Source organism: Sinohyriopsis cumingii, chromosome 3 (assembly GCF_028554795.1).
Source record: "Sinohyriopsis cumingii isolate HCF-2022 chromosome 3, ASM2855479v2, whole genome shotgun sequence".
Taxonomy (NCBI): domain Eukaryota; kingdom Metazoa; phylum Mollusca; class Bivalvia; order Unionida; family Unionidae; genus Sinohyriopsis; species Sinohyriopsis cumingii.
In genome coordinates, this window is record NC_142963.1 from 43,711,005 (window position 1) to 43,727,586 (window position 16,582).

The 16,582-nt window shown below is 36.4% G+C and overlaps 1 protein-coding gene across 1 annotated transcript in view; it reads left to right on the forward strand.

Moving 5' to 3' along the window:
• The window catches only part of LOC149802771 (uncharacterized), a 308,654-nt gene that overhangs the window by 218,177 nt on the left and 73,895 nt on the right, over window positions 1-16,582 (forward strand). The window contains exons 62-66 of the mRNA XM_089953831.1: window positions 290-457; window positions 3,092-3,259; window positions 6,372-6,533; window positions 7,687-7,851; window positions 10,027-10,188. Of these exons, the coding sequence (XP_089809957.1) occupies window positions 290-457; window positions 3,092-3,259; window positions 6,372-6,533; window positions 7,687-7,851; window positions 10,027-10,188 (825 nt within the window). The remainder of the gene's footprint in view (window positions 1-289; window positions 458-3,091; window positions 3,260-6,371; window positions 6,534-7,686; window positions 7,852-10,026; window positions 10,189-16,582) is intronic.

Sequence of the window (16,582 nt, forward strand, 5' to 3'; positions counted from 1 at the left end):
TTTTAAATTAACTTCTCTGTTCTGTCATGGAAAAAAATTTGGTTGTATGATAATAAATTGGTAAAAATTACTGGTATATTTTCTGACGTCGGTATTAATATAAGAAAAACATGGACAAATTTATTAAGTAAATATCATTAGTACATTTTCTTACTAATGCTCCTAATTGTAATTGACTGCTGATGAATCAGAATCAAACCGTCCTTGCAAATTGTGTGATGACAAGTCTCTGCTTCATATTGTGCAAAAATGAGCTTTCTTAACTTTATAAAATGTGTTTTTTTTCCAGTCTCCTGCCAGGCAGGGTCCAAAAGGAATGTAACATCAAACACTTGCATACCCTGTGAGAAGGGCACTTACCAGCCTGACAAGTGGATGACAGAATGCATCTCTTGTGGACCCACAGACAGGTGGACTACAGACAGTACAGGGTCAGCAAATCAGAATCTTTGCAAATGTAGGTACAAACCAGAAAAAAGGTTTATCAGTCTGATTCATAATTCAGGTCAGGATTAGTTTGTTGGTCCATTCTTCTAGTAACTATCTTTGCTAAGAAAAGATAAACATAATTCATTGTCTTTGGTAGTAAACTGCCTTATACATAACAATATCCCTTCTGAACATTTTGTCTTTGCATTTCTATTTTTGGACAGTAATCAATCCTTCTATTTTCACAACAGAAGTTTCTTGTAACCAGCTTACCTCATGAATCATTTAATGTATTGCATTCAGTTCGGTGTAGACATGTTTTCCAGTTGAAGATATTCACTTTAGTAGGATTTTGTATCATATGTCAATTTGGACAGAAATGTGCCTCTTGCCAGTGTATCTTCTCTTCTGATGTTGCTTCTTATTATACTTCGAGCTCATGAACTATTTACCTTATGATACATCTTGGAGTTTTTAACAAATTTCATAGTGATTATCAGTTACAATAACCCATGTTACTAAATTTTGCTGCACCCGATTAGGGGCAATTTATTTTCAAATGAACAGTGATAGCTCCTCATAAGTGTTGTGTAAAATTTTATTTTTTATTTCAGCAAAAGATGTAACATAAGACACAGATAGGATCTATCTCCTAGAAATTTAGCAATATCATTGAAAATATATAGCTGATTTTGTGATTGAGTCATCCATCTTGATTCTAAACATAAAGCTCTTTATAAGATAGTTTATTATTGCTGCTTCTCCTAAATTAATTGGTGGATTGCCATGAAACTTCACACATACATTCATCCCATGGTCTAGTTTGTCCGGTATGAAAATGGTACTGCTTGTAAATGAATTATGACCATTACTGCAGACATCTTGAAAATCTTGTTATCATTACAACTCCTGAATGAATGGTCAAGTCACCACAGTGTTTACACTAAGACACTTCTTATGATGTCTTGTTGGTCTTTAATGAAAGTAGTGCTCAAATGACATTCAGAATTGCCACCATGGCAGCCAGCTTGGAAATCTTGTCATTGCTACTCCTTTTAAACTGATGATCATATCAACATATGGTTTTCATTAAATGACTTTTTTTCATGTTTAATTGGTCCCAGATGAAAATGGTGCTGACCTGACATCAAATATGGCCACAATGGCAGCCATATTGAAAACTTTTGTTCAGTACTCCTCTTGAATGGATGGTCATGTCAGCTTGTGGTTTTCACTAAAAGACTTCTTATGTTGTCTAGTTTTTTTCTAAATCAAAATGATGTTGATCTGGTGTCCAGTATTGCCACTGTGGCAGCCATCTTGAAAATCTTGTTATTGTTACTCCTCCTGAATGGTTGGTCATATCAACATTGGATTTTCACTAAAAGATTTACTATGACGTCTAATTGGTCTTGAATGCAAATGGTACCAAAGTAAGCTTCATTATTGCCACCTCAGCAGCTATCCTGAAAATCTTGTAATCACTACTCATGAATGGATGGTCTTATCAACATGGGATGTTCACTGAAAGGGTTTTGGTGATGTCTAGTTGGTCCTGAATGAAAATGGTGCTCACCTGATGTCCAATTTGGCCACAGTAGGAGCCATCTTGAAAATCATTTTACTGCTACTCATCCTGAATGGATGGTCAAATCAAGATGGGTTTTTCGTTAAAATACTGCTTGTGATGTGTGGATGGGAAAAATGAAAATGGTGCATATTTCACATCCAGTATGGCCATCACAGATCTACCTGAATATAAAGTCATATTGATTTGAAATTCTCACCAGTCACCAGAAGAATTCTTAAAATGAGTATATAGTAATAAAAACAAATTGTACCTATATGCCATTCAATGAACACTAATGACTGAGACCATCATGAAAATCTTGCTATCTGTACTTCTTCTGAATTGATCATTTTATCAACATCAGGTTTTTAGTAACACTTATGATATCTGTTTGGTCTTGAATGAAAATGGTGCCATTCTGATATCCAACATGGCCACCACAGAAGCCATCTTGTAAACTTTGTTATTGCTACTCCTAAATGGAAACTCCTATCTTGAAAATATTATCTCTGCTATTCCCAAATGAATTTCTAGGTCAACATGGTTTTTTCTCCAATAGACTTATGAGATGTAGTTGATTCTAATGCAGATGGTACCTGTCATGCATCCAATATGACTGCCAAATATTTATCTTAACAATGTCTTCTTTGTCCTAAATGAAAATGGTACCTGTCATGCATCCAATATGACTGCCACAATATTTATCTTAACAATGTCTACTTTGTCCTAAATGAAAATGGTACCAAGCTGACTTCTGGCATGTACACCACAGCAGTTAGTTTGCTGAAGAATATCGGATGTGGTTTTAGCACTAGACAGTTAAAAGGAAGCAATGGTATTATCTTGAATAGCTGTACATTCTTTTGCCTAGTAGAGGTTCCCTTCAAGGGACTCTATGACATATTTAAGCACTTCATATATTGTTCTTTGAGTGTCGATACCAAAATAGTAGTAGAGTCATGTGATTTATTAACTGATGTGCTGAAATTGTCCAGGGATTTGTTTTGAATTTATGGCAACTAAATTATTAACTGAATTTAAGAATGCTTGAACACATGAATCATATGATAAAATTACCTTTCATCTCTTCAGTCTATTGTCCCTCTGGGTATGAGGTGTCAGCTGCATCAGAATGTAAGATCTGTCAAGTTGGGACCTATAAGGACAATACAGTCAGCATCTTTAGTAGTTGTACTGATTGCCCTGTTGGTTATACCAGCCCAACAAATGGATCAACATCCATCAGCAACTGCTCAATCCGTAAGTTCTGTTTAAGTCATTAACATTTGTAGTGCCTGCATTATGATTTTCCATATTGGCCATAAGCAATCAGGCCCAAAGGTCTTTTGTAACAGTTTTATTCATGTCAACCACACTTGTTGTCAGTAGGGGATTTTGTGATATTCAGTGAAGTTTGGATTAATTAGAATAATTAATTATGGAAATATGTAAAGCATACTTGTCAATTTTTTAAAAGCCAAGTAGGGAGATTGAAATTTTTTTAAGGGAGATTGGGGCCTAAAATTGGGAGGTTTTTCACAACATTTTTAAAGCCTGTTTTTACTAAATATTGACCAATCATTTGGGTCCAATATGCATGAAATTCTCAAATTGTTGATTATAAAAATATTTTAAATGGTGTCCAACTACCAATACATTTTAAAGACAAAGAAGAAGAAAAGCCTCTTCAAAATGTTGTAATAATCAGTACAGAAGGATGAAAAGGAATATTTGTATTGTTATGAATAAAAGCCAGAAGGGACACAATTATGTTTATTGGACATCACCTGTTGATTTGAATATATCATGCAGCAGGAATTTGCCATCTTGTGAAATGAAGAAACAAAATTACAAGAAATATGTCAAGTTGAGAGATAACTACATTGAGCTGCATATGGTTTAGAACTGAAGGTGTTATGTGTAGTTTACAAACCTTTCCAATTATGATAATGTTTACTCTTAATGCATCAGTTTGGAACACATGAGCTCATATTGTTCCTTACAAGTGTACAGTTTAATGCTCAGTCATACATGTGTTCTGATTATATTAGTACATATATGACAGGTAAATTGTAAGCAACAATACAAGACCCTGTGGTTTGGAATACTGAACTGTTTAAATACACATTTTCCACCTCAATAATAGCAGTACATGATATTTTGTTACACCTTGAGGCAAACTGGTCAAATCAGCTGCCTTCCTGAGACAATCTTGTTAGGGTTGGCAGGTCTGTTATTTTTGCTGCAGTCTATTATTTTGTTGGAGTATATTTTTATTGCAGCTTGTTTTTATGCAGTTTATTTCTTTTTTTTAGTATTGTTGTGGGGATTAAATAAATTCATAAATTTATATGAATAAAGTTTAAACTAAACATTATGTTTACTGATAATTATTTCACCATAATAAAATTCACAGGTGATAAAATAAAACATGGTTTCTGTGGAAATGAAAATAAACAGACAAAATATAGTAATTGGGAGTTCTCAGCAAAAATTGGGAGATGTATGAAATCAGGAGGTAGGCATGAAAGGACCCAAAAATTCTTATTACCACATTGCTCACAACATTGCCATTTCTGTTCATTGTCCTCACAACATTGCCATTTATGTTCATTGTCATCACATCATTGCCATTTATGTTCATTGTCATCACATCATTGTCATTTTTGTTCATTGTCATCACAACATTGCCATTTATGTTCATTGTCATCACATCATTGCCATTTATGTTCATTGTCATCACATCATTGTCATTTCTGTTCATTGACATCACAACATTGCCATTTATGTTCATTGACATCACATCATTGCCATTTATGTTCATGGTCATCACATCATTGCCATTTATGTTCATTGTCATCACAACATTACCATTTCTGTTCATTGTCATCACAGCATTGTCATTTCTGTTCATTGTCATCACAACGTTGACATTTCTGTTCAATGTCATTTGAGCATTCTTGAAAATATAATGTATAAAACAGCAAGTGATGAAGAACTTGGCATCAATCAAAGATCATATCAAAGTCAGCCAACCATTTTTCCGAAATATATATGAACATATATTGGATACATGATCTACAATGAGTAATTGTAGTCAAGCCTGCATACAATTACCCCACTGACTAGCAATGTATCATCCTTAATTTCAGTAAAAGCTCACCTACAATAAATGCTACTAGTAAATAAATTTAAAATGATATATTGGTGGAGATAGGGTGGGGCAGAACACTCACAATGTAAAACAAGTTTGGCAACAGAAACATATATTAAACAATAAAATAAAAAAAATTTGACAGATCTAAATTGATGATCATTTTTAAGTTTAATACATTAAAATATATAAAAACAACCTATAATGTGCTGCCATTTTCTTTGTGTTGCACTGCTGTTAGGCATTTGGTTTACACATTTATCACTATCTTGATATGGTGCAAGCATGCTTGACAGCATTTCAGGTAGGTTGTTTAAATAGTCTATTTGGTGTCAGCATATTAGGTGTGTAATATGAGACATTGAAACAGCACAAAGCCAAGTGTGCAGCATGTGCTTTTTCTTTCTGTCGCTTAAAGAGCTCATAATTTTCATTCTAAAATGCACACCTTTTCTGCAAAAAAAGAATAGTTTTAAAAATCTGACTACTGAATATTAATTGAACAGGGTACCAGTCTTGAAGGGGGAGAATGTTGGATCCATGAATAATGCTTGGCGATTGGGTCATTAGCTGTGATATCATGAAATGTTTCTTTTCTAATTTTCCTAGTCTTTTTATTGGTGCTTTCTGTGTGAATGTTTGATTTTGATTTTTCCAGCAGGCTAAATTATCTCATGCTTCCCTATTGCAAAATTGATAAATTAAACTAGACTTACCAAGTTGAGGGGGAAGTGAAACTTAGTATTCTGCTCTAGGGACATTTATCTAGAGAAAATATGTTGCATGCTGGGTCATCTAGTGTACAGAAAAGTTCTGCTGTCTTGGACATTAAACTTTATTTCATTGGAAAACTATTTATTCGTCTGATCTCTAAGAAAATTAATACCAGAATAGTTATACAGACATTGTGCATGTTGATAAAGAGTGGTTTATTCCTGACAAAGATCCTTAAATGCATAAAATAAACACTGTATTGATGTCAAAGGTCCTTTACTAAGATGGAAATATTCTTAATTTGCTGTACACTGTGTTTTACAATATTTTGCTTGATCTTAACAATGTTTGAAACAAACATTACCATCTTCAAATACAGTTGTGCATGCCTTCTCTGACTTCATTACATGACCTATATGTATTACATTTTAATATATCAGTCTATTGCTGAAAAACCAAAATATTTAATTTCTGCAACTTTAAACCTAAAGTTTCATGTTTCAGACCAATGCCCAGCTGGTTACAAAAATAATGCTAACAAGACTGGGTGCATCAAGTGCCCACTTGGTACCTATCAACCCCTGGTTGACCAGTTGGACTGTATGACTTGTCCAGCCAACTTAAGCACCAGACAAGAAGGAAGTAACAGTTCAACTGCCTGTGAGAGTAAGTTGGCTACCATTATTGTTCCAAGCATCGACATCATGATGTATTCAAATTTCTCTCTCACCAAATCATTCTCAGCGGGGACTGGATTTTGTCACTACTTTGAATGTGTCTTCATATTGTGATCCTCAGATTAGTCCTGTCTTCATGATGTTGTCTTCAAGGCTTGATGTCTTCAGTCCCTTGCTGCATAACAGTATGGTACCATGCTTTTTAATGAAGTCATAGTGTTCTTTGAAACAATATTCACTAATTGCAGTTGATTTGTGTTAATGATAGGATGGATTATAGACAGAGTAAGTATCTTCCTTGTCTCTATGCAGAAAAATGGGTAAGAAAAATCATTATTGGTAGTTGGAAACAAGACAAGGAAATCCTAGTCTCAGAGTTACATTTTCAAACTTTTCACCTGGAATTTCCTCGTGAAAGAGACAACATAGATTCTATCCATCTGATTTCTAGCCAGATTTAATGTAAATATTTACAACATGTATCATAAACACTATTTTACTGCTGATTCCCTTGGTCATTAAGTTGTCACTCTTTCAGAGATGCACAAAGTGCTATTCAAGGCAAAGATATATATCACAACAACTTTGTCATAATTGTAGTTTTCCATCAATTGTCCAAAGACTTCTAAACATCCAATGTGAAGTTCATTTGTTTTTTTTCAGGTGCTTTGTTTTGTCTTTTAATCTACTGACATAACATTTTCTCAAATGAGGTAGAGTCAAATAGGAAAATCATTTCTCTTAAGCTATTCCATTATTATAAAGAGCATGTGATCCAGGGTATTCTAGATTTAATATATTCCCATCTTGTAAAATGAGTTGCCGTTGTAATGGTTGTTTGAAATATTGTATTTATTTTTTACATCACAAGGTTTATATCGGAGTTTTCCCCTTTTAATTGAAATCTTTGGTGAATCTCAGAACTAGAATCTTTCAAGTACAATGGACAGGTGACAGAGGAATAGGAGATAAGATTTATTATGGATAAGACCTTCAATTTTAGTGGGTTGTTTTTGTTATACTTTTTTGTTTGTAGTAAGCAAATAAATATTGATCAAACATTTATATGGAATGCATGATGTAATCTACATTTTTTGAATTTGCTTTTTACAGCCTTTGACAACAAATAAATCTATTTTTAGCATACTGTCCCTCTGGGCAAGAGAAAGTAGGTGACATGTGTAATCAGTGCCAAATCGGTTACTACAAAGACAACAATGAGAGCCTGTTTGGAACCTGCCAACATTGTCCAGACAACTACGTCACTCCATTCAGTAACAGAACAGCTAGATCACTCTGCATTATCAGTATGTAGATATATATATATAGATTGATACCTCATATGGATGCAGTAAATTTATGTTTTCTGCAAAATACAGCTTTTGTCATTTTTGTTACATGTATACCAACAGATATGCATTCATCCATATGCAAAAGACCAAAATATTTTTGCTAAAATAATTTTGTATGGCTTGAAATTTTCGACATCTTTGTAAAAGAATTTTGTTTATCCACTGAAAGTTTTTTGGGGGAAAGAAAATTGTAGTTCTACATTGATAAGACAAGAGAGTTATGTCATTACTCCTTTTGAAAGCAGATCAATGCATTGCTTATCCAACTTGTAATTATTTGTATGATTCAACTTGTCTAAAACTGGGGGGACCATGATTTACTATAGCTCACTAACACTGATGCAATGAATAACTTTTTTTAAAAACTGTATTACTCACCTATAGAAAAAGAATGTCAGTTGTAGAAACAGAAGAAATAATCACTCTTTATTGAAAGAGAAAACTGTAAAAGTCATTGTCTGTAACTTGAACATTTTGTTTAACACTTATATTGTGGATAATGTGAAAAGTTGCACTTAGTTATGGAACTAGTTGAATGGATACTAACATATTTAAAAAAATAATATTACACAGAACAGATCCTTAATTCATGTGTTTATATATGATGAATTAAAATATAATTTAGTTTGTTATTAGTATGTGCAAGTTTGAGTATTACATAATGCAACCTGGCAACAACTGTTCATCTGTTTTGTCAAGGTAATATTTCTGATTGGCATTATATTCTCCCACTTGCCACCAGACACATTTCTGCCATAACTATCCAGAGTTATGTTACAACCTGCAACCAGTCAGAGCTATATTTATGTCTTATATTCATGGGTGGAAGTGATTGTACAAGATTAAAATCTGGTAAAATTCTTTTGCTTCATGTCTGAAGTTGTGTTTTTCAATATGCTTGTATTATCTAGTGGACTGAAATAAACTAGATGAAAATAGGCATCGAGTAGTGTCTGTTTTCATTTATTATCATTTTAATGTTATCATATGAGTTATTGTATAAATGAAATGCAGCCTGGTTATAGTTTTTCATTGGCAAGTATTTAAAAAATAACTTTTCAACATGAGTTAAAGAAAGTGAATGTGGTTTTCCATTATATAATTTAGCACTGGTAAAAAAATGGGAAATATTTCAATACTCATTCTTGTTCAACATTCACTTGTACTTACCATTCTCCAGTTATGACCAGATTCATCCCGAATATCTTTAACTTTATTGAGAGGCTGGGGGGAATGACCAAATTTACGAAATCCCAGATGCAATCCTGGGGTATAGTGTATCAAGTGTGTGGTTTGGTGTAATTTGTGAAAGCCTGCCACAAATTCTTTATTCATGTGGGCTATTGTGGTGTAAATATATGTATGTGGCACACAAACATATTCATTATTGATAGATAATATCCTCAGGAAGGCTTCACACCATGGAAACTCCCAAGCTAAAAGTATTATTCCCCTAAAATCAAAGCTTCCTATATATTGTTTTAATTGGCTGGTATCATTTGGAATTCTCTTATTCTGGACATGATCTTGGGCACATGATGCACTTTGAGATCAAGCCAAGATTACTGATTAATTACATTTAAAAATCTCAAACTTATGGTTTCATGGAAGACTTATGTGTAGTGACTGAGGAACTATTTAAAATGCATCAAACACTTCCTTGAATAAGGCATTCAATATTTATCTATCTAATGGTCTTTCCAGGAATGGGATAGTAAGAAAAGGAAGGGAAGGATAGTTATTAACACTGTGTTGTTTTATGTAACCTGTCCAGAATGGTTGATTTTCTTTTCTCAGCAGCAGCAACTTGTGTTAATTTGATGTTTCTCACATTGTGGTAGGGCATACACTTTGTAATGCGTTTTCATAGCATTGGCAGAAAGTCTGTTCATATCACCATTTTTTCAGTGTTACTAAGAGTGATTAATGACAGACACATAAACATCTCGTTTCTTCAGAATGTTTGGCAGATATTTCATCTAGTTGTTATTACTTATATTTTTCCTGTCATTGTTTTGCTAACAAGTAAATGACCCACTTTTTGAAAGATCATGGACCTCTTGACCTACTAAGTGAAAAAATTAACTAGTTTTATATACAAATCTCTTCATTTGTTTCATTTACTCTCAGGGAATTGCACAGCTGGAACTAAGAGAAATGTTAATGACACAGCCTGTGAGGACTGCCCACTAAACACGTACCAGCCTGATCCATATCAAACCTCCTGCATCAACTGTAGTGCCAACACTGGAACCCGACAGATCCGGTCTACTAACGTGACACAGTGTGAAAGTAAAACACCATTTTTTTCCCCGTTTTTGTATCTGTTTGTCTGTCTTTCTTAATCAAGATGCTGTAAATTCTGGCTCAATATTAAATCATTTTTGTCTTCTGATATACCTGATGATGGGAAAGAAACAACAAAGCAAACTTGCATGTCTTGCTGATTTTTAACCTCACCAATGTTTGTCCACTAACAGTTCTTATTCATCACAGTTCATGAATGTACCATAATTTTTATGATTACATAGTCAGAACACAGGTGTCACTTTTCTTATGTCATTGACGTTGGTTGATGATGTTGGAGCCCACATTAAGTTTAAGCTATTGGCCAAGTTTTTCTGATACTCTTGCATCTTCATTCACAACACATGATGGCTATATTCATAATCACATGTTTAACCCTTTAGCTACGACTGCCATATCTAAGCATCTCCTGTAAATAGCTCCTGAACCCCACTGACACATATATGCAGTGCCAATAAGCCTAGTTCACTTCCCCATTGTCGCTTAAGCAGCAGGGGGGGGCGAATCCGACATTTTGTCCAATCGTTATTTTGCTTAATTAATACTTCTGCACTCAGCGGATCCGGTGTAGTCAGCGCCTGGTAAAAAAAAAACGACGACGGTCCATCCTACACGACGGTGACGTCATTTAGTTTAATACACTTTTCTGCGCGTCGATCCCAGTTTTGTCAGCGTCCGGTAAACACAGCGACGACCGCGTCGATGTCATTTCCCCCCCTGCTGCTAAGAAGTTATTTACAATGATCTCACAAATAGAGTAACCACTAACTCCTCCTCTTGTAGATCAATTAGGTTATTTGACTGATCGGTAAGTCTAAAATTAATTCTCGTAAAAAAACGATTATGGCATCGCATATAGAATGGATTAATCGGGCTCTCAACGATTAAGAATCCGGGAGGGGCTGTTGGTGAAAATGAATAAAGGATATACCCCTGTTGAGCTTGATTTGATTGCTTGGTATCTACCTGGTAACTCCCTTCGATAACATCACACACTAGATTGATTGCTATCACCGATGCGATATTTATGTTGTATGGAGCAATATGCCTACCACCATCTCCGTTATCGTGTCTGAGGATAATTGATGAACCGAGAAAATCATTAAGAGACTTTCTTAGTTCTGGCGCGTTGTATCCTGGAAACTTGAAATCGGGTAAATCGGCTTCTGTGATATTATACTCGGTTAGGAATTTTTGTTTATTACCATCGCTGTTAGCGGATATTATTTTAACGATTCGTTCATTGATATATTCCATGTCTGATATAAGTTGATTTAACACCTCAACGTGTTTTCGTGCTTTTGTTTTCCGTAGTTGTTCTAGTTGCAATTGGTAATTATGATTAATCTCGATAAAAAAAACTATCGATATCATTTAAAATAACTGTTAATATGACGATCGATTCAGGGGTTTTGTCATACCGAAAATACCACTGCATGACATTCCTGTTTTGAAATATAAACCAACTGGGTAATAACGTGTTTTTCATAATAGACAATTTATCTTGATAACTGGGATTAATTTCATGATACGATTGCGCATTCGTGTGCAAATCCGCGGGGATTTCATTAGGTGGATTCTCGGGCCAACCTAGTATGGTTCTTATTGAACTGTTATAAATATCAACCATATACCCCGGTGTGCTTATTTCAATCGTCGACGATAACGTCGGTTCATGAACCGTAATATCGATTTTTGAGTCTTTTCCTGCAATCGATTTTATCCTGCGTTGAAATTCTTTATTGATTTGTTCTACTTGGTATGACCCAGTTGGTATTGTAACCTCATTCCAGTCTGGGGTCCCATCGGGTTTATTTGTCCATGCAAAAACCAGCGAGTTATTAGGTTGTTGTCCGTTAAATGCTTCCGCTCGGATATTAGGCCAACTGTGATATACTCGCAATTTTGCCAGCGCTATTTCCTTCACTGGAATCGGAGAAGGGAAGTTTACACTGAATTCTGGCTTCGTTGATGTTATCGATATCATATTTGTTTGTACCGGAGTGGTGTTCTCCGCGATCCGTTGAAGTAATTGAAACCCTTCGGGGTTCAGCGACATTATTATTATTCGCTGTTTCTAGTGTTTAATTTCAACACCGAATATTAACAACCTGCTTGTTTTCAGGAGAATGTTTTAAGCCCATTGAAGTGGTTTCAGGAGAATGTTTTAAGCCCATTGAAGTGGTTTCAGGAGAATGTTTTAAGCCCATTGAAGTGGTTTCAGGAGAATGTTTTAAGCCCATTGAAGTGGTTTCAGCCACGTGGTTTCCAGCTTCCAGTTGAAAATCCTCGATTTTTGACATCGCGGAGTCATACAACTGGACCATCGTGGAGAATTCAGCATCGGATATAAACGAATTATCTATCGCCAACGAGATCAACCCGGATAATTTCGAGTACGCGTCGGATACTATTTGATGTTTTACTGTATACTCGTTGAGTTTTTTCTGAGAACACGATGATATCTTTCTAGTGATTGCGTTGGCGACTCCAGCAATTGTTGTCGCCGCGGAGATAGCGATTGGAACAGCGATCGGGGCCATCATGGTCACCGTGGATAAAATAACACCGGTGCCGGCTACTATACCTGACACCGAGTACACGACCGCGTCGATGGTGGTTATTTTTCGACGGTATTTTTTTATTTTTACACGGTATTGTTCGGAAAGCGTTTTCAAATTCGCGGAGAATTCTTTTACGGTATTGAATCGATCTTGATGTGACGTCGGTGATACCTCTGATTCAATTACCTTGGTGGTCATTTTTATTTTAAAAGAGCTAGTGTTTTTAATTACTTAGATCCGCTACAAATTCCACATACCATGTAATGTTTGACAAGGTTAAATTTCTATCAACGGCTCTAATTGTAAACTGTTCAGTTGCGTCCTTGTCTATAATTGTTGATATTGTATTGTTAAACCCGGATGAACTCGACGATAATATATTAAACTGCATCATTGAAACCAGTGTCAATCGATAAATACCCTTGACGGTTGCGGTGATATTTATTATATTCTGTGTAGGAGTCCAGATAAATGTTCCATGCCGAATTGTGTATACCGAGTTGATGGTGTTTTCATGAGGGATTTTTATTTTTGTCATTTCCGGTAGTCTGTCTTTGATCGATTCAACGTTAATTTTGATTGTTTCTATTTCCCATTTATGCGCGTCTATACTCCTTTCGTTCGTTACAACATCAGTTTTGATTATTTCTATTTCCCGTTTATGCGCGTCTACACTCCTTTTGTTCGCTTCAACATCAGTTTTGATTGTTCCTATTTCCTGTCCATACGCAGTGATATCATTTATAGTTATTGTAATTTCATCCGGTCTGGTATTTTTTTTACCAAAGAATTTATCAATGGTGTTATCAGCCCTGTTAAAATTTTTTCGTAACGTGTAAAATTGGCCCGACAGCGTTGTAAACTCCGAAATAGTACTTTTTATCCCCACAAGATTCGGTTCGGTTACCGTCGGGGTTCCAAAAAAACTAGCAGTAGTGAGTTGTATATCGGTGACAGACCTTTGTATCCCTTCGAACTGATTTGCTTGCGCGTTAAATTTATCATACAAATTTTTTAACGAATCCGACATGGTTATATAATTGTCGCCAAGTGTACTTATTTTTCCATTTATCGTCAAGATGGATTCACCTGATTTAAGTCGTCCGTCATCGGTATACAACACGATATTGTTCTCGACGGCATCACGCTGTCGTATTAAAACGTCATTCAGCGACACATTACTGGATTTCAGTTTACCCTGGCGGTCTTGAAATACAACTATTTCGCCCGGGTCAACACTGGTTAAATTTAACGTAGCAGCGATTTCATCCTCAATTAGTTTTTTTATGTCATCGGTGGCGAGCGTTTCCGTGGATTTTTTCAGCGCCGAAACCGGTCGTCCCCAGATATCAATCATTATTATTGTAAAAAAAACAGTGTTTTTAATTAACCCGCCGGGCCTCTACGACCCCACTAGTGTATTCGTTTACAACCACATGAGGTGGTTTCCGCGATGATGAAATCGCCGCGAGTACGTTCAATACCTCACGGCCGCATATCGGTGGGTCACTTAATTGTTGTGTTGGCAGCGTGGAATAAAAAACCGGGGCTGAACACGCCCGGATATACCGCATGAACTCGTTTGGCGGGGCTAACCCGTATGAATCAAAATAGACGATCGCACGCGGATCAATTGCATATGCAACCCAACGAGTTCCCGCTCCGGAGGATTTATCGAGGTTAATTATACCGGTTTCAATATTCCTTGGTTTTGTCGGTAATTGATCCCTCATAAAAACACCTCTGAAGTTTTTTATCGCTAACGCGTTTACGGCATCTATTAAATCAAAATTAGACATAGGAGTCATTAAACGGTTCCCGGTAGTCTTAGACCCTTCCCCGAGTACCATGAATACGGGGTTCCCGGTAGTCTTAGACCCTTTCCGGCTACGGGTCGTTTTTTTTTATAGCCTTTCCCGGTTGCCTTCTTCAATGCCATTCCCGCCGCGGTACCAACGGCTCCTAACGCCGCCGCCTTCGCCACTGCTGGGGCCGCCGCGGCAATCAACGCTGGAATCGCAGCTAACAACGGAAATATCCCACCGGTCTTTTCCATGTTTTTAATCGCTGCGGCCGAAAAATCTATTTGAACACCCTTTTTATTCTTCATCGCATCATTGAAATGTTTTATTTGACGCGCCGTCAACGATATCTTATGATTACCACTTGCCATCTGTGACGGCTTCAGCGTTATTGTGGTTCCGCATTGTTTAGCCGACTTTGATCGTAATTTCTTGACTTGACCATCGGTCAACTCTACATCGACAACATTATACGACATTTTTATTGTAAACGCGTTTATGTTTTCAATTACATGTTTTCCACTGGCGCATCAACGATTCTCATTCGTCCACCAACGCCTTCCAACAGCATTGATTTATCGCTGAGAATGACAGCAACCGCTCTATAATCGGCAATAACGCCGCGAGTTACATTAGCTCGGAAGTGTATATCAACGACGGATTGTCTTGTTAAATCAAGATGTTCCAGCGAAAAGTAATAGATCGGATATAGTTCTTTGAAATCATGTTGTGATATTTGCAAACCAGTGTCGACGTTTTGATCACGACTCATATACGACAGCAACCGATGGTACACGCGTGCAATATGGTTTTGACCGTAATTAAGTTGTATATCCTCAGATGGTTCCTGCTGGCCGTTTATTCTCAGCGAGACGTCAGTAACGCCTAATCGATCAAATATCATATGGCTGGATAGTTGATTATCAACTCTCGTCATATCCTGCAACGCAACAAATATATGACGCGGAGCCGAAATGCCTTGTTGTGATGCCAGGTTCCATGTGAATATACCATTGATATTTGATTGCTTAGTATCTGTTGTTGTTGTTAGCCAACTTAGTAATGATTTTCCTCCCTGCTCCATAAAGGATAGCAATCGTGCCTCTGTGGTAATGGATGGAGTCATTACTGGCATCCACAATAATATTTTAGTTAAAACGACTTTACCAGGGTCATTATTTGGATTTGCAAGATCCGATGGAATTCTCCAAATTGCATTTCTATCATCACCTTTTCGCACAAGCACCACGGTATGCTTTGCTCCGTAGATAACTTTTCGCACGTTCCTACAAAATCCAAATATATGATGCAGTGGAATCGCGCATGAGAAAGATCTACGCGGCCCTGTTAACATTGATATGCGTGTTGCAGCTCCGATGTTAAAATTAGGATCGCTGTTTATAATCATATTCTCAACATCAGCGTTAGCGCTATCAGCACTATTTCTTGGTCGTCTTACCACAAATTGCGAGTTTCCAGCAGTGTTTCTAGTATCCTTTGCAAACATCATAGATGGACCCGCTGATCTTGTATAATCGTCGGAATATCTTGCTAACCCGATTATTGTTGTAGCCACATCAACATCGCGTTCTATAGACTCGATCTCTCTTCCATCAATGAGATATTTTGCGCTCTCAAATAGCGCCATTACGCCGTTATTGACTAAGCCAACTTTGGTACCATCTGGATACGGTGCTGGTACAGCAGGAGTATCGGCCTCTGTTACAAGTTCTCCTTCGATTTCAATAAACGCTTCACACGGCAAAAAGTATTTACTGGTATCATGGACTTGAAGTTCAATTCGCGATCGTATGTTGGGTTGTACTGCATGATAGGAATAAAATTGATAATCACGGACAGAAGCATCCTTGTGCACTGGTGCGTCCATATCAAACGCCGGGTCAGCTGTTCGTTTAAACATTTTATTTAATAATACGCTGATGCATCTAAATCATCGTCGTCGTTTTAAATTCTTCGAATTTTGTCGTGGTTTTAAACCACTTCCCGCTATTA